Below are 19,418 nucleotides of genomic sequence, written 5' to 3' on the forward strand. Positions count from 1 at the left end.
CCATCACTGTATTCCGAGACAATTTCTGTTGATCAGGACAGGGGCCTGTCTCATAACTGAGGTACTGTCACTTAAGGACACAGGGAGGAAGGATGCCAGTGGACAGTGTAGGAGAGAAGATGGACCTGTGTTGAAGTGAGGTTCACTAGCTCTCTTATCACTGGCTCTTGATAATTACCCTTTATCTCTAAAATGGGAATGATAATAATTGCTCTATATATCTTATACTCATTTAATCTTCACAGCCACCCTATTATTATCATCTCCTTTTCCTTGGGAAGGAAATTGAGGAGCAGAGTATTTGAGTAACCTGCCCAACAGTTCACAAGTTCTTGGTAGAGGAGCAAGGATGTCAACCCAGGCAGACTGCCACCAAGGTCTATGTTCCCAACGTTTTCCCTCTATTGCCTCTCCCACAATGTGGGAAGACACTTGGCACAGAGAAGGCATTCGGTAAATGGCATTGCTGGGAGAGAAACAGAGAGGGAAAGCAACAGCAAGAATTCTCATCTTTGTAAATGCAGTGAATGAGGAAAGAATCAAGTTGACTTAGAACGAGCTCTTTTTACATAACCAACAAGAGGTGTGGAATTAGCATGGGTCCTCATACATTTTCTAACATGCCCATAGACATGAAATTCCAGAATGATTTAAAAAGGGTTTTAGTACTTTTTTTGCTTTGAGACTTAAATCTGAAACCAAATGCCTTCAAACCAATGCTTTAAAAATTAAACATGCACAGTGTATACGTGTGAATGTGTGTGCATGCACCATTCATTATCTTGTGGCACTAGTTGAGAGCATCTTTTCATATCCATTTTCATCAGGCTTATACTTCATAGATAAGCTGCAATAGGATGTTTTCAGGAAGTTCTGTGATTACTTTTCAGCAAATAAAATTGTGTTTAGCTTTGTTGAAATGTTTGAGTACATTGACCAAGCAAAGAAGGCAAATAATAGACAAATCAAATTCTGTAAGTAAATGATTATTGATATTTGCATCAAATGAAAAGATTAAACAATGACAAAAAGGAACTCCATAATTAAATTTCTCTCTTATAATATTACATGAACTTTCCAAACTAGATTTTCAGAACAGTCCATTTTTATTCACTAATGAAAGCCTTTAGATATTACTTTTAAAGAAAAAGCAAACGATAAAAATAAAAGGAAATAGAAGTCATTTAAAATATTTGTCTTATCTTACACTTCTTATGTGGACATAAATTAATACATTTATTAAATTTCCTGACAGCCCTAGCTGGTTTGGCTCAGTGCTTAGAGCATTGGCCTGCAGATGGAAGTGTCCCAGGTTCTGTTCCAGCCAAGGACATGTACCTTGGTTGCAGGCTTGACCCCAGCCCTGGCTGAGGAGCGTGCAGGAGGCAACTAGTCGATGTGTCTCTCTCACGCTGATGTTTCTCTCTCTCCCCCTCCTTCCACTGTCTCTGAAAATCAATGGAAAAAGTATCTTCAGGTGAAGATTAAACAAAAAACAACAAAAACTTCCTGACAAAACATTCTATCAAACTTTCTGAAAGTGTTTGAAGTAATCAAATAATATTTATTTTAAGGTCTCATTGTTGTTATATATGAAGGCTGCATGTTTTACAGACAAAAATCTATAATCTTAATGTAGTACTTGCCCTTTGGTGATATCCGTAGATGTCTGAGTGCTTGAAACCTATGAAAAATAAACAGAACATGTTCTACCCATGTTAACACTAACCGTAGCTAATCACAAACTAAACAGATTTGAATAATTCACATCTTTCTTTCTTTATTTGTTTTTAATTGATCTTAAGAGGAAGGGAGGGAGAGAGAGAGAAACATTGATGTGAGAGAAACATCGATTGGTTGCTTCCCACGGGTGCCCTGATTGGGTTTCAAACTGGCCACCTGGGTATGTGCCCTCACAGGGAATCCAACCCACCACCTTTTGGTGTAAGGGCAGACGCTCCAACCAACTGAACCACACTGGCCAGGGTGAGTAATTCACATTTTTAATCCACAAAATACAGACTAAACCCAGCATGAATGTGTAATTTTCCCACGACTTTGGTTATTTTTGGTAACAAAATCTTCAGTGTGTTTCTTGGAACTGAATGCTCTACATTTTTATGAAGATAAGTACATTTTATTTTAGAAATGGAGGACCATAGAAATTCTAGTTGCAGTTCTGAAGACCCAAGGTATGCACATTAAAAGCATAAAAAGTATCCCTAAGGGAAAATGGAGTTCATACAAGGTTTAGTTACAAACTTAAAATAACTGAAGACTTGTCAGGTAAAATGACGTCCCAGAAGGCATAGAAATGTGTATTACTGTCATAAAAGGGATCGTGGAAGCAACTTTAGAACAATTAAAGGCGTTGTGAGCCTAATCTTGCAGAAGTATAAGGTGGATAAAAGAAACTCTGCTATAGATTCCTATTTTTTAAACACAACTTTGATTAAGAAGATAAATATTATATATTTTAACTACATAGTCAAAGGATTGAATGACTTAATGAATTTCAAACACCATACTTCATCAAAAGAATAATTGTTTTAAAGAGTTATATTGATTTTTTTGATATAGAAATTATACCTGGATTGTGAATATTTTATTCCTCAAATGTGGGTACCCAATATTCAAAAGAAAAATGTAGTTATGGCATGGATTCTTTAAAATCTTTCTGAAACCAAGACAGTTATCAGTCTTCTGAAACTTCAGACTTTGAAGGATATGCTTTACTTTCTTTGCCCAAAATTAGGTCAGGAGAGCCTTACTTGTAGAAGTACTTGCTTCCTCTCCTGGGAAAAAGTATAGTTTCTTTCTCTAGGTAAGAAATTCCACATGAAAATATTTTGTGTGACAGTTTATACATAACCACAACAATGAAAATAAAATCTTTATTTTTTTAAATTAAATGTATTGGGGTGACAATGGTTAATAAGATTATATAGGTTTCAAGTGTACATTTCTATGATACATCACCTGTATATTGCATTGTATGCCTGCCACCCAAAGTCAAATCTTCTTCTGTCACCATATATTACACACACATATATATTTTATGTTTTATCTCCCTGAAATATGCAGTGTAATTAAATTCTTGTATTATAGATCCAATTTTCCCTTTTCCAAGTAGTATTAAAAACTCAGTATGTATCCTATTATCCAGCATGCAGCAGGGAAAACACCACAATAAATTTAAATTCATTATCAAATTCAAATTTCAGTTATCCCAAGAATAGGTTTCCAAATATATAATATAAATCATATGTGTTAATTAGATGGTATATGTCTTTCATGACACAGAGCGACTAAGAATATCGGCAGATGCAGTCCGTTGTTTTCAGAGGAGCCTGGAAGCCGATTCTCACTGCTCTCGGTTTCCTCATTCTCGTTGCACATGTGCACCTCTGCCCATTGCGTCTGCCTTTGTGTGATATCCTCCCGTCTTTCTTCTGGTCATTTAAATTGTGCTCAGCTATGGAACTGGAAGGGGTCTTAGTGATCATGGACCAGCAGCTTACAGATGCTGGAACTGAAGCTTGAGAGAGGGCATCCTGACAAAGTCATGCAGTCTTTGGGGGCGGGAGGTGACAGTCTCTTGATTGTACCCTACTGCTGCACGTAAGTGAAAAAGTGGGGGAAACTTTAGCCTTTCCCTGAGCCTCAGTTTCAGTCTCCCTGACTCTGTAGCAAGGGCACTGGTTTGAATGCAGGCTACATTGCTTACTTGCTCTGTGACCACAAACAAGTTCTTTTATCTCCGTTATCTTAGTGTCCTATTTGGTAAAATAGAGGGAATAACACCTACCTCACAGGTTTGTTAAGAGCCTTCAAAAAGTTAATATTCACGAAGCACTTAGAATAACACCAGGCCATTGTAAGTGCTCAACAACCATTAGTTATAATTGTCCGTGGTAATCACTCTTTCTTCCCTATTTTGTATTTTTCATGAATACCACCAAGTTAGCACTTATTTTCTCACTGTTTTATTTAGAATGTTAGTGTATCCAGTTTTCTCTTCTCAGCTCAAATCATTTTATGGTAGAGACTATGTCCCATATTTCTTCTATGTACCTCCATAGGGTCTAATACAATGTTTGAAGCAAAATTAGGATTCTGTAAATACTGGGTGTGTGTTTTTTCTGTTGATTGAAAAGATAAATCAATTTCTAATAATTGCAACTCTTAGATGCTCAACTTCTAGATGTTCTCAAAGAAATGCCGGTTAAAATGTGGTAGCAGTAGAATGTGCTGGCACTCTGTGTTAGGTAAAGGAAAGACCACCACACACTCCTAGTGCTCGAAAGTACATTAAAAAGTCCTCAGGATACATATTTGGGATAGATTTAGGAGTAGTGGATAAGAAGCTAGGATATTTTGTGTTACTACCAGAGTCATTATCTAAGAAACTGCTGGGTACTCTCCAACTCTGTATTGATACCGTAGTGATATTACTTGGAGCCCTGAATTCTGGACAGCACTTTACTAAGACGATTTTACTGCATGTTGTCAGCTACACGTTAGAGTGGCTTGGTGAGCTTTTAAAACTCTCATTACCCAGGTTTTACCCCAAACCAGTTGACTCAGAATCTCTGGCACCAGCGTTTATTCAGTCTCTCCAGGTGACACCCCTGTGCAGCCACATTGGGGAACTACTGTGCCAGCCCGTTAGCCTGCCAGAATGTTGTTCTGTGGCATGTTTATTCGGGCAGGGCGCATGGTAATTATGACAGTACAGCTGCCTGATAAAATTCTGTCAAGTAATATGTAGCCTAGGCATCAACTCTCTTTCTAAGAGGAGTTTTGAGGAATGAGGAGCTGTCTGAATGTGAGTTCCGTTACCAAGGCTCTGAAACCTTACTTTGATTCATTTCCCTTCCCACAATGGCTGTGGCTGGAACTTGTGTTTCCCTTTTTGGCCAGGCTGACTCCTGCAGATGTGTCATTTTCTACACGCTGGCTCCCTGCTTTATGCCCCACCACAGGGAAGTGGCAATTCCCGAGTCACCTTCAGCACTCTGATTTCCCTGGGAGTCTCTTAGCCTTTCTAATCTTGCAGTTTCTCTGGCTTGAAGAATTTTTGTCTCAAGATACAGCTTAAAAAATGAATTCTTCAATGAGAAAAAGGGCATTGTTAGGCTATATCAAAATATAGATTTATTTTTCTAATTCTTTGGCCAGTATTACCCACTATTATGAACAACTTCCTATTCTAGAAGATTCTGTTTCACTAGTTAATGTAACATATGTGTTACAATTTCTATTGTCTTTTATTTTTATAGTTGCATTATTCTTGTACTTATTCAGAAAACATCTCTTGACTATCCGTGATGTGTTAGGTATTGTGACAGTTGCTTGGAATATAAAGATAAAGATGAAAGACCTAGCCCATCGCAGACTCCTTGGAAAGATGGGCAGGAGCAGTGATGGAGGAAGGTATGAACTGCTGTGATGACACCCGGAAGAGCACCTGTCCAAGCAGGGGTGTACTGCACTAGGAGCTGTCATATGTAGTTGGTCCTTTAATCTTCACTAAAACTTCACGACACAGGGGACATGGTATTTCCACTTTATAGATAAGAAAACTGGATCTCAGAGAGATTAAGTCGTTTGCCTTTTTCATAAAACCAATAAATGAATGTTTTATTTAACTGCCCACTTCTGGCAATGTTTTTATTAATAAACTATTTTTAGAGCAGTTTTAGGTCACAGCAAAACAGAGTGGAAAGCACAGAGATTTCCCATGTCCCCTCGCACCCCTCTTCCCCCCACCACATACACCTTCCTGTGCTATCACCATCCTGCACCACAGGGATCTATTCCTTACAACAGATGAACTTACACTGACGCATCATTATCACTCAAAGTCCAGAGTTTACATTAGGGCTCTCTTGTGGTGCTGTACATTGTATGAGTTCTGACAAATAAATAATGACATATTTCCACCATGTTAGTATCATACAGAATCCTTTCACTGCCACCAATCCTCTGTGCTCTGCCTCTTCTTCTCTCTCCCTCCTAACCCCTGGCAAACACTGATCTTTTTACCCTCTCCACACTTTTGCCTTTCCCAGAATGTCATGCAGTTGGAATTAGACGGTATGTAATCATTTCAGATTGGCTTCTTTCCATTAGGAATATGCATTTATTTATCCCTGTATTTTCATGGCATGATAGTTTGTTTCCTTTTAGCTCTGAATAATATTCCATTTGGGGGATGTACCACAGTTTATTTATCTATTAACTTACTGAAAGACATTTTGGATGCTTCCAAGTTTTGACAATTATGAATAAAACTGCTATAGATAGCTATGTGCAGGTTTTTGTGTGGACATAAGATTTCACAATTTATTTGGGTAAATAGTAAGCAATGTGATTGCTGGGTTATGTGGCAAGAGTATATTTACTTTTGTAAGAAAACGTCAAACTCTTCCAAAGTGGTTAGACAATTTTGCATTCTCACTAGCAATGAATAAGTTTTCCATTTGATGTCATTGTTTTGGATTTTGGCCATAGTAAGTGTCTAGTGGCATTTCATTGTTTTAATTTCTAATTCTCTAATGACATAGGTTTTAAATATCTTTTCATATGCTTATTTGCTATCTGTATGTCTTTTTTAGTGGAGTCTATTCAGGTCTTTTGCCCATTTTAAAGAATTGATTTGTTGATATTCTTATTGTCGAGTCATTTATTAATATTTTATATTTGAGGCAAACCTGAGATAACTACCTTATTGAAAAAGGAAAGGAAGCACCTCTGATAACTCAGCTGAGAGAGGGCCTGGCATTCACAGCTGGGCTGTGCTGTTCTCATGTTGAACATACGCAGTTTCACAGAACATCAGCACCAAACAAGACCACTCTGAAACTGTGATGGTTTGATTCAAAGACATGACCACTTTATAATCATGCCTGAACATAGACAAAAGCAAGAATGTGGTGCAAACCACCTCTTCACCAACATCCCCTCTTCTTGCTAACATGCCTGTTGCTGCTTTTTTTCAGTCACAGTGTTAGCCCTACTCAATTCTTCATGTCTCCTAGATACAAATTGATATACTCAGTGATAAAATTGCCCTCACTTTCTGATAGCACCAAGTCCAGAAGCTAAGCCACCTTTCCCTGTAATATCCCCAACAGAACTGGGTTGGGGGAGGGGGAAGGGGATGTTCCCAGGATGCAGGACTTCCAGTACCAAAATTTGGAAATTCTGGGGCCAGCTTGACCACCCTATTCTCTAAAATAACTTAATACAAGCCCAAATATTTTAACAAGCCCCTTCTAACATCCTGAGATACCTTTCAGTTAGCATAGAGTTTAGTCTCCCTTGCAGTAAACAATTCCAGTAAATCCAACCTTGTTATGGTGTGGTCCTGGTGGTCTTTGGTGATGGGCAAAGGCCAATTAAGAAAATCAAAGCAAAGCCAATACTATAGCAATGAATTTATTAGGTTACTTCTTAACAATAATGTTTTAAATGATCAATTCCCTTCTAACAATAAGAAATAGAAAGTTGCATAACTTATGGGGAGGCCAAACAACATGATGAATCTTAACATAAATGAAAAATGTCCAGAAAATATTGTTATGCCATGATAAGAAAGGCTTTGTTTTGTTGTTTTTATAACAAATGTCCCTTCCTTTCTGTCTCTCAGGGATCATGTCTGACCACCAGTTTGGTAACCAGTTTATGTGCAGCGTGGTGGCCTCTCATGTGAGTCATCTGCCCACAACCAACCTCAGCTTTGTCTGGATTGCTCCACCTGCTGGCACAGGCTGTGTGAATTTCATGTAAGTACCCACAGTGTCTGTGACCTGTACAGAAGGCAAATGTACCTCTCATTGAGTTACATATTGGGCAACTATTTAAATGTATTATTTTAACAACTTTGACTATAATGAAAGCCACTAGTTTTGATGAAAACTTTTAAAAAGTAACTTTATTTTTGCATATTTATTAATACCTCAAGGGTTCTGAATTAGATTTTAGCTGACAAAAATGCACAATAAGATAATAATGGAGAAATAAATGCAATATGAAAATTTTTGTTTAGAAAATAAGATGAAAACAGGTACAAAAAATGCCATGAGGCTCCATACACATTTTGGAAGAAGATCACGAATTTAGATTTCTGCTTTCTGATCATTAGTGACATGAGGGAAATGTGATCAGTTAAGAGATTCATGGTGGTGAAAAGTCAGGGACTCTAGAAATTCAGTAACTCTCTCATGTGCTTTCATTCAGAGGAAACTGGGAAATGTAGTGAGTAATGCCTCAACAGCATCCTTAGAGAAACACTGCACTGTGGCTCAAAGGTTGTGACTTGTGACATCGCTCATTATAGACTATACCCCTACCACTGCCCAAGAATCACCACTCATCCTCTGTAGTCATCTTTTTTTTCCATGTCATTTTTTTCACTTCTTTAAAAAAAAAATAAAGTAAAAATATGTTTTTATTGATTTCAGAGAGAGGGAGGGAGAGGGAGAGTGAGAAACATTAATGATGAGAGTGAGTCATTGATTGGCTGCCTTGTGCTTGCCTCCTACTGGGGATAGAGCCCACAACCCAGGCATGTGCCCTGACTGGGAATTGAACCATGATCTCCTGGTTCATAGGTCAACACTCAACCACTGAGCCATGCTGGCTGGGCTCATTTTTTCACTTCTAATCCATGATATTTAATTATGTACATTCATTGTGTCTCTTTCTGCTGAAATGCAAGTTCCTTGAAGGCAAGAATTTTTTTGTTTTGTTTACTGACTTTCCCCAACTGTCTAAACAGTCCCTGGTACACAGTAAGCATTTACTAAATATTTGTTGAATGGATAAATAGGCCAGTGGAGTAAGGTTAAAGGCAGTCAGAAATAGCATTCTATGGGCAGTCAGGCAAAATAGATAGAGCTGGATGGCCCATCAAATATGCATACTCCAAAATTCACCACTACCTTTACTTCCTCTTTAATAGCATACAGCTTAGTGTCAAGGGTTCCCATGACTTCCACATCACTGATGATACATTCTTTCTGCCTATCCTCTGGGTTACCAGCATGTGAACCTCAGATTCATCCCTCCAGCTGGTTGACATAGAATCCCATCATTTTTTCCCTCAGAAAATTTTTCGTATTTGAACTCATTCTCTCTAGGACCTCTGGCTAAGGTTATTGATTGCAATAGCATCCTAACTGGTCTGTTCACTTCCATCCTATGTCTCCTGCATCCATCCTACACATTGTTATCCAATTTATCTTCCTAAGATACAACCTTGATCATTCAAAACTTGTATTCCCCCAAATTTCCATCTGAAGGCCAGCCCTTTGGCATGGGTTTGATAGGCTCTTCCCAATCTTGATGTTTACCATCTTCTCTTATTTCTCATAGCCTGTACCTCCTGATAGGGCACTAATTGGTAAGACTTCCTACAATTCCTGAAACATTTTGTGATTTTCTTTCTTTCTCCATGCTTTTCCATTAGCCCAGAATGCCTTTTTTCCCCTCAATTCTAATTGTTAAAAATCCTACCCATTCTTCAAGAACTGTTTAAAATGCTCTTCTATAAGGCTTTCTAAGGCATCAACAACAGAAGTGATGCATATTGTCACATTTTGCTTGTAACTCTATTATAGTACTGATTATATTTTACTGTGTACTTATTTGAGTTAATTTCTTGCCTTTTCTATTAGAGTAGACTGGACAGGGACAACTTTTTATTTCTTTTTGATTCCTCCACAGTTGGTACAATGTCTCAAACAGAGATCTTGGAAAATGCCCCTTGAGTTATATAATGTTCAGTGATGTCTTTTCCTTTAGTTTAGTAGTAATTTATGACTCCTTTAGCATATTATGTCTTACTCATGTTAGCACTTGGAAGGATAATTTAAATTTTCCCCATGCATCACTTTTTAATTTAAAGCAAGAATAATTTTTTTGAATGATAGAACAGAAAGTAAATTTATATAAATAATATATAACTACCTACTTCCAAATAACTATAGGTTTTAATCAAATCTGTTTAAAATGATATTTGATGGCATATGGCCTCACTGTTCCTGGGATATCAAACTCTATTTTCTTCTGAGAAATAACTTAGGTATTTTAAGTCTTAGCCTCAAAGAATGTTTTCTTAGCAGTTGGTCAGAAAAATACAGTTTGGTCAGAAGTAATTTTACTAACTGCAGAGAAGTTTACACACCCTCACTGGTATTTCCCAACAAAATTTTGATGATGCAATTTGCACTTTTTAGCACTCTTAATAACATTAAGTCTCTGCTTCATATAAGTCATGACTATGTTGAACTTTAACAGAGAGTAGCTGCTCTTATGCAGGGCAGATGCTTTTGTTGATCTCATTTGCTAATTAGCTTGTGAGAAAGTACAGAAAAACTGAAGGTACAACACGGTCCACTGAAACAATTTATTTGAAATTTTGTGAAATAAAGTCTTGTAATTTCTTACCTTTGTTTCTTACTACACTATTTATTATGTGTTGAGTAGAGCTATATATAAGAGTTAACATTTGTAATTAGTATGTGCCCAGCAATACTTGAAGGGAATTGCTACTGTTCACCATTAATTTTAAACATTAAGCAAAAATAAAATAATGCATAAGCCTATTACATTTGAATGTAAATATGTGATGATTCTCTTTTCTAACCTCAAAAATTAAAGCTTCTACTTTTTAAAGTAGGAAGAATTGGTTTTTAGAAATTAAACTTCAGCCATGTTTATATGCTTTTGTCATATATTTTGTATAACTTTTTTATCATTAATTAATTCATATCATTATTTAATTTTTCACATGCATGTCTTCTTTTTTAACTGGATTTTAAATCCCTCAAGGTCAGAGACCACATTAGCTATTTTTATGTACCTAATAGTTCCTAATACTGAATTACAGACAATAGAATGCCCTCAATAAAAATTTCTTAATAACTCATAATGATATCGTATTTCATTGATTCTGAGATGCAGACTTTTTTATATTTTGGAATCTCAAAAGTAGAGTTCATGTTATAATTACAATTGGTAGCATTTATTTTATTTCCTAATGTCTTACAATTGATTGTGCCTTGGATTTGAAGAATTCAGCAAATAATATCTATCATTTACCATGTGCATGGTCTCTCTAGAGCAGCAGTTGAACGGACACTGCACCCAGTTCTATAATCTCATATTAGAGCAGCTGGTGTATGATGCAAACTCTGTGATTTTAAAACCCACTTATCTATTTAAATCCTTTAAAAAATCTTGTAGTAAGAATTATGGAACATTTGAACTGAAATCCCAAACAATTACATCATGTGCTGTGTGTGCCTTTCCCAGAGAAGAGCACACTGCATGAATAAACCAGGTTTTATAGCTAAACCACTTAGCCACATAGTAATTTGGGCTGTCTTTTTTTACTGCCTTTCTTGTTAAAAATAATCAAGTGAGAGACATAGAAGAGAAGATGGCCTGAGGATAGTTGCTGGCTGTACTGGTACAGATGTATAAAATGGATAAGTAATTAAAATCATTTTATCATTAGCTTTATGACACCTGTTGATAACATTTCAAGTAATAATTTCACTCAGAGATCTGCTTAGTAAACAGATCTTATGACAGTATAGTTTGTTTTTACTTTTATATTTGATTAGTCATTAGTCACTAATAAGCCTCAATTTAAAAGAGGCCCTTAATTATCCAAACTTCTTGGATATAAATTGCCCCTCAAATCCTAAGAGTGAGGAGGGGGTATGGAGAGAAGAGATGGAGGAAGAAGATGAGCAGGAGAAGCAAAAAGGTGGGGACAGGGCAAGGGAATGAGGGAAGAAAGGAAGGGAGGAAATCTCCAAGCCATCTAACCCTAGATATTAGTGAGAAGCCGCCAGGGAATTGGGGTTATAAAATAACAATTACAACCTTAATTATGTTTTTGAAAATTTACAATGCGCCAGCCACTATTCTAAGTAGTTTACATCTTTTAATCCCTTTTATTCTCGTAGTAATTCTGTGAAGTAGGCACTATTATTATCTCAGTTTACAGATGAGGACCCTGAAGTAGAGTGATGTTAAGTAACTCGCCTGGTGTAACTCACCTGGTGAGTGGCAGCCTGGGCGCAGAAAGCAGTCCAGTTTCCAGCAGGTGAGTTTTGCCACCTCACTGCAGTTGCTGCAACACTGACCACTGATCTATTCTATTATGATAAAATACCTGTGGTATCGATACAATGAAAAATAATAGAGTTTGCAGCATGGTATCAGAATCTCTCAACTTTTTAAAGTGCCCTCATGTTTGCTATCATCGTTTTGAGATCTACCTCTGTATGAGATATAGTGGTATTATCCAATTCATTCAAATATCGAGGCACTGATTAAAACTTCTGAAATATGGAGAACACATTAGACTACACCTTGATATGTATAATGTAGATCCATTCTTTGAATGCTGATTATATATCATTTCTTGTCACAAGGGAATTCTATATAGGGAAAGAGCATATGAATTAAAGGCAACATTTATCACCATTAGATTTAGGTTTAGCTGCTTGGACAGAGATGCTAGCATAATATTAGAATACAAATGGAACATGGATGAAGATTAGATATGTGCCCAGATTAGTGACAATTTAACCGTAAATAAACTCATAACTGAGAAAAAAGTCTTCCAGTCAAGACTGTGCAATAGGTTAATGCAGTACTCACATCCTCCTACAACATCAGAATTACAACAAAACTACAGAATGCCCGAAACCTAATTAAACAGAAGTCCTATAACTAAGGACATAAAGTAGAAGCCATGTAGAGACTGGTAGGAGGGGCAGGAAGAAAAATCGGGAGGGATATCTTGGATGCAGAGGTCCCCCTGAGGAGCGATGGGATCGAGCCTCACACCAGGCTCCCCAGCTCAGGGTTCCACAGCCGGGAAGAGAAATCCCCATAACTTCTGGCTATAAAAAAACAGCGGGATTATGGCTGAGTGAGACAGAAGGCTGCTGGAGTCCCAGGGGTCCCTCTTAAAGGGACTATGCACAGATTTACTCAGACTCACCCACTCACTCTGAGCTCCAGTGCTGGGCAGCAGCTCGAAAGGCACCAGGAACATAATGGAAAGAACTGAATTGTCCATTGAGGACTGGAGGGGCAGCTTTCGCTCAGACAGAAGTGCTGGTAGAGGCCATTTTTCCTTTGCTGAGACCTCTCCCCACAGAGCCAGCAGGTGGGCACTATATCTGAGACTCCATCAACCTGGCTCACACAATTCAACACCCCCTCTCTGGTAACTCCCTGAGACCCTGCCCCACCCAATCTGTGGGCCCACCCAAGCTGTTTTCAGGGGCTTTTCCAGATGAATGGCCTGTCCTGGCCAATGCTTCAGATTTTCCGAAAAATCTTTCAAAGGTTCACAAACCCTAAACAAACAGCATCTGGCCCAGCAGACAACCTCAGTTTGCAGACTGGCCTTTCCCAGGCACCTCCAAACCCAGCAAAAGAGCAGCCATCTGCAGATCACTTTGTAGCTCATGACAGGTGGCCCAAGCAGGACATGGGCATTGGCTGAGCTTGGTCAGCACCTCCTGGGAGGCCCCAGAGCCAGTAGACCCAGTACAGAGATTCAGACCACATCGAAGCACCACCCAATCACCTCCATGAGCGACACACTCAAGAGGTGGATTCAGAGGACACCAGAGCCCCACTGAAATGAGTTCTGTTCCATGGGGTCATCCGCTACATAGCATATCCTCCAGGGTGGTCATGGCCAGTCCTCCCAGCCAGTCAGTGTGAGGGTAAATCTCTCCTATTGACATGCCAACAGCAATCAAGGCTTAACTACAAGAAGACAGTGCACATGGACCACACAGGGGGTACATCTGGAGCACCTAGGTCAGGTGAATGGGGAGGCCATGCCACTGGGCCCTACAGGACACCTACTATATAAAGTATTCTACCAAGACTGGGAGACACAACAGCTCTGCCTGATAGATAGAAACAAGCACAGGGAAGCTGCCAAAATGAGGAGACAAATAAAAATGTTCCAAATGAACAAAACAAAACTCCAGAAAAAGAACTAAACAGGATGGAGACAAGAAATCTACCAGATGCAGAGTTCAGAACACTGGTTACAAGGATGCTCAATGAACTGAGAGGAATAGTAGATGAATTTGCTGAGACTTCAACAAAGAAATTGGAAACATAAAAATGAAGATAGAAAATATAAAAAAGAACCAGTCCAAGTGAAGAATACAGTAACTGAAATGAAGAATACATTAGAAAAAAAAAAAAGAATACATTGCAGGGAATCTGCCCTAGCTGGTATGCTCAGTGGTTAGAGCATTGGCTCACACACCAAAGAGTTGCAGATTCAATTCCCAGTCAAGGGCACACACCTGGGTTGCAGGTTTGATCCCCAGTCCTGGTCAGGACCTGAGTGGAAGGCAGCTACTCAATGTGCCTCTCTCACACCAATGTTTCTCTCTCTCTCTCTCTCTCTCCCCCCCCCCTTCCTCCCTCCCTTCCACTCTCTCTAAAAAAAAATCAATGGAAAAAATATTCTCCAGTGAGGATTAACAACAATAAAAAGAATACATTACCGGAAATCAACAACAGAGTAGATGAAGCAGAGGTTGAGGGACTGGGTGAAAAAGGAGAAGGGATTAGAAGTACAAATTGGCAGTCACAGAATAGTCATGGGGATTACAGTACAGCACAGGGAATATGGTTGGTGATACTGCAGTAACTATGTATGGTGTCAGATGGGTACTAGATTTATTGGGGTGACCACTTACTATGTTATATAAAATTCTAATCACTAAAGCTAATATAATATTGTACAGCAACTGTAACTGAGAAGTTTAAAAATTATTTTTAAAGAAAGGAACAAAGAAGAATAGAATGAATCAAGCAGCGCTTTGTTTAAGATACTGATGCAGCAGCAGAGAGTGAACTCAGGGCAACAAAGAGGTACACCGGTGATCCTTATTTGAGCATTGATGTTTTAAAGGAAACTTCTCTTAGAGAAATTACTTGTTAAAAGTACACTGAACAAGAAGACAAAATAATCATTCAAAAAATGAAGACACTAGCAGCTTCTGAATACTGGGCAGTCTTGAACTGATGCAGATGCAGATGCAGAGATTTGAAGTGCTGCCATAAGTGTATCTCAGATGCCTTTAATTTTTATTTATTTCTTTTTATTGTTGAAAGTATTACAGATGTCCTCCTTTTTCCCCCACTGATCCCCTCCACCCTGCACTCCTCCCCCCAGACCTTCGCCACACTATTGTCTGTGTCCTGGGTTATGCATATACGCATATGAGTTCTTAGGTTAATCTCTCCCCACCCCACCCCCTAACCCCTGCCTTCCCTCTGAGATCCCTCAGTCTGTTCCATGCTTCTATGTCTCTGGGTCTGTTTTGTCCATCAGTTTATTTTGTTCATTAGATTCCACATATGAGTAAGATCTTGTGATACTTGTCTTTCTTTGACTGGCTTATTTCCCGTAGCATCATACTCTCCAGGTCCCACCATGCTGTCTCAGAGGGTAAGAGATTCTTCATTTTTACAGCTGCGTAGTATTTCAGGGTATAAATGTCCAAGAAGATGCTTGATATTATTTCAATCTTCTTGAACTTGTAGAGACTTGTTTTGTGTCCTAACATGTCGTCTATCTTTGAGAATGTCCCGTGTGCACTTGAGGAGAATGTATATTCTGAAGCTTTGGGGTGAAATGTTCTGTAAATGTCAATTAAAGTCATCTGATCTAGTGTGTCATTTAGAATCACTGTTTCCTTGTTGATTTTTGTCTGGAAGATCTATCCAGTAAAGTCAGTGGGGTGTTAAAGTCCTCTATTGTGACTGTATTGTTGATCTCTCCTTTAAAGTCCTCCAGAAGTTTAGTGTAGTTTTGTTGTTGTTTTTTCAGGCTGTGACAGTCTTTTGTTCTGAGGTGGGACTTAGTTAAAGATAACTGTTAAAAACATAAATGTATAGAACAGAAGTAAAAGTATAACTTTCAAAATAGAGGAAGGGATAGGGAAAAGATTACACAAAAATTAGTCTATCAGAAGAAAGGGGAAAAAAGGCAAGTATAAAAAGTATAAGAATATAAAGTGTAACATAATATAAATACATATGTATATATGTACATATAATTACAATAAATGTAAAATATTACATTTACTAGTTAAAACCCTGTGGCTTTCAGAATGCAGTTTTAGAAATCCAGCAGTATATTGCTTCCAAAAGACAAATATAAACATAATAACACACAAACATTTAAAGAGAAGGGAAAATACATACCAGGAAAATGCTAACCAAAAGAAAGTTTATGTCACTAGATTAATATCATACAAAACCAATAAAATCAGTAATATTTTGGATAAAGAGTAATTAGCTAAGAACAAAATAACATGCAGATAGACAGAGCCGAAAGAAGATGCAAAACTGAAACCCACCTTTATGGTGGCAGAATCCTGAATACATTTTTTCTAATATTTTAATTGTATGTAGTATTAAAAATTATTTGGACAAAAATTCTCTAATTATTGGCTGAATGGATGAATAAGTGCATGAATACATGAGTAAAAAAAAATGCATCAATGCACAAATGTGCCAGAAGATTGTGTTAGAGAATTAGGGTTTTTACTATGCTATTTAACCTTCTAGGTATGTACTAGTGACAACTTACTTTATATTATAACATTTTAACTGCTCTGGAAATACTAATTTGCTCACTTAACAAAATTTTATCAGTAATTTAAATTTTTTATTTGCAGTTTGTTTTTCTCTAATAATTCAAGTGATATATAAATTCCTTTTCTAAATAGTGATTCAGAAAGCTTAAACATACTGGGATACAAACATTTCTAGTGTCAATTAAATTAAGTAAGATATTTCTTATTTTGAATTTTATTTAGACTAATTAAAGTATAAAGGTTAATGTTATTAATGGTATTGTTAAATTGAAAGGCCCAAGTCTATGTAAAACTTTGCCATTAAAACTTTAAAAAAAACACAGTTTGAGGAAATGAAAACATTTATACCACATATTTTCTGGAATTTGAAGATGACATCTTTAAAAATGAATCAGTTCACCCTGGCTGGTTTGGCTCAGTGGTTGGAGCATTGGCCCTTGGACTGAAGGGCCCCAGGTTGGATTCCAGCCAAGGGCACATATCTGGGTTTTGGGCTCCATTCCCTGCTCCCATTGGGGCATGTGTGGGGAGTGACTGGTTGGTGTGTCTCTCTCACATCAATGTTTCTCTCTGTCTCTGTCTCTATCTCTCTCTCCTTCTCCCCCTCCCTCCCTTCCACTCTCTCTGAAAAACAATGGAAAAAATATCCTCAGGTGAGGATTAAAAAAAAAAAATCAGTTCATATTTATAATTGTCTTATTAGTACTGAGAAATAAATATTAAAGAAAATTATTTCTATCTCTATTTTACCATCTCACAATATTGAGGTGAGGTTTTGGTTATCACACTGAAAAGTCCTAAGCTGGAAACAAAAATGTGTTAGTCAAATCTCCAATTGTTTCCACTACTACTATTTATTGAAAGGATTATGAATAATATGGGCATATTCATTATCTGGGCTGATGTATATTTCAAAGAGCAATGTCTTAAAATATTATATGAAAGATAAACAGTAGTACCGCTTCAAATTAAAAATGTACACTGTAGTTGCAAAGAAGCTCTAAGATGGTTGGTCCCTTAATCAACCCCTGCTTTTAACGTAAGCAAATATATTGAAAGTATGGCTGTAGGCTAAGCTACATAAGCCTTTCTTCTAAATCTGCCTGCAGGCATTAATGCTCAGATTCGAGATGGCATTCTTATTTGCTAAGTGCAAAGATGGTTACAAAAGAGCTTTTCTCACTTTGAGGATAAAAGCTAAAGTATTCTTTAATTTTGGTTACTGCCTGGCTCATCTCAGCACCATAATCGTTATTTGGCTCAAAACCAAAAAGTAGCAATACAGTGCTTACATGTCTATGGATCAAAATTAGATGAAAAATTGCTGTTTTTCAACTCCAAAGCTATTTGCTGCACATTTTACAACTCTCAGGATGCCTTTTGTAATATGTGATAACAGAGCCAACTGCAGCATCTGCCTGGAAAGAGATTACTTTAATTATGGACTCAATGTCCTATTTTCTGCAAGTGATCCCCAGAGACAGGCTTCCTGCCGGAACAGAGGTGCAAGGATGCACATGAAAGCCTACGCGTTAACCACGAGGAGGTGGACAAAGTGACACAAGGACACCCACAAACTGCCTTCATCTTCCTGGCCTGTAATATGAGGGAAGCATCTACAATGATAGGCTCTTTTTTTATAGTGATAGGTTTTTAATTATTCCAGCATCTGTTGTTATAGACTTCTGATGCTAAGGGCAAGATGAGCTTATAAAAGAGCCAAGCCTTTGACAAGTCTGTATGGGAAACAGACTATATTAAAAAGGTTTGGTGAAACAGCATTTTCTTCCAAATTGAAAAATATATGTGCTTTATCAGTTACTTGCTAGAATATTATTTAGAAAGTGAAGCTAAGTGGCGTTCTTGTCAACCCCAGTTCTGGATAACTCAAGTGCCTCATTATTAAGAATTAATTTGCCATTGAGTATGAATTTCATTAGAATCAATGTGCATGTGTTGTGTATTTCCATGGGAGTTCTTTATAATTTAACATTGATTTAACATTATGAATGGACACTTAAAGCAAAATGTTACCTTGTTAATATTAATTATAGAATTAGACTCATTTTGAAAATGAGTGTGTGACTTTTTTTTTAAAAGCATAGCACATGCATAGGATACTTGGAATTTCATCTGATTGCTCAAATAGTATAAGCATATTTTGCATTTTTTAAAAGATGGGGGATTATAGAAGAGCAACCATTGGAATTAATTTTAAACTTCAAAAGAGGTATTTAAGGGATTTGACATGGAATCATTTTGTGTGGGGGAGGGAAATATGGAACAGAAAAATGTACCTATAATCATATTAAGTGAAAACATCAGGACTTTTAAATATTATGCCAGCTAGGACATTCTTACTTTCTGGTGTTAAAATGAAATGCTATTAATATTTTTATGCTTTGGTAAAGAAATCTAAGCAAATATATCTTAGGGCACTTTAAATGGTTGCATTTAACTCTAAAAATTAAAATAAAACAGTTGATACCTTTTGGACTTTATAATAAATGCCACATTGAATAAAATTTATATATATGCTGAAATGGATTGTTTTACAAAGATTTTTGTGTTATTAATCTTGTAAATGAACAATTGAACCTGTATTATCTATCTATTATCAGAACTTATAAATAGAAGAGTTGGTTTGGTGTTTGTTTCTGTTTAAAGATCTTGGATCTAAAGAATTAAAGCAATATATATGGACTTAAGAGAAAACAGAAATATATTAGAAGAAACTGAGATTAT

The 19,418-nt window shown here is 37.2% G+C and overlaps 1 protein-coding gene across 2 annotated transcripts in view; it reads left to right on the forward strand.

The window, feature by feature from the left end:
* RELN (reelin) overlaps nt 1-19,418 on the forward strand; it is a 484,957-nt gene that overhangs the window by 142,354 nt on the left and 323,185 nt on the right. For both annotated transcript variants that reach the window (XM_081147442.1, XM_081147441.1), the window contains exon 3: nt 7,655-7,790. In XM_081147442.1, the coding sequence (XP_081003568.1) occupies nt 7,655-7,790 (136 nt within the window). The remainder of the gene's footprint in view (nt 1-7,654; nt 7,791-19,418) is intronic.

The sequence above is a fragment of the Miniopterus schreibersii genome (assembly GCF_964146895.1).
Source record: "Miniopterus schreibersii genome assembly, chromosome: 9".
NCBI classification, from domain to species: Eukaryota; Metazoa; Chordata; class Mammalia; order Chiroptera; family Miniopteridae; genus Miniopterus; species Miniopterus schreibersii.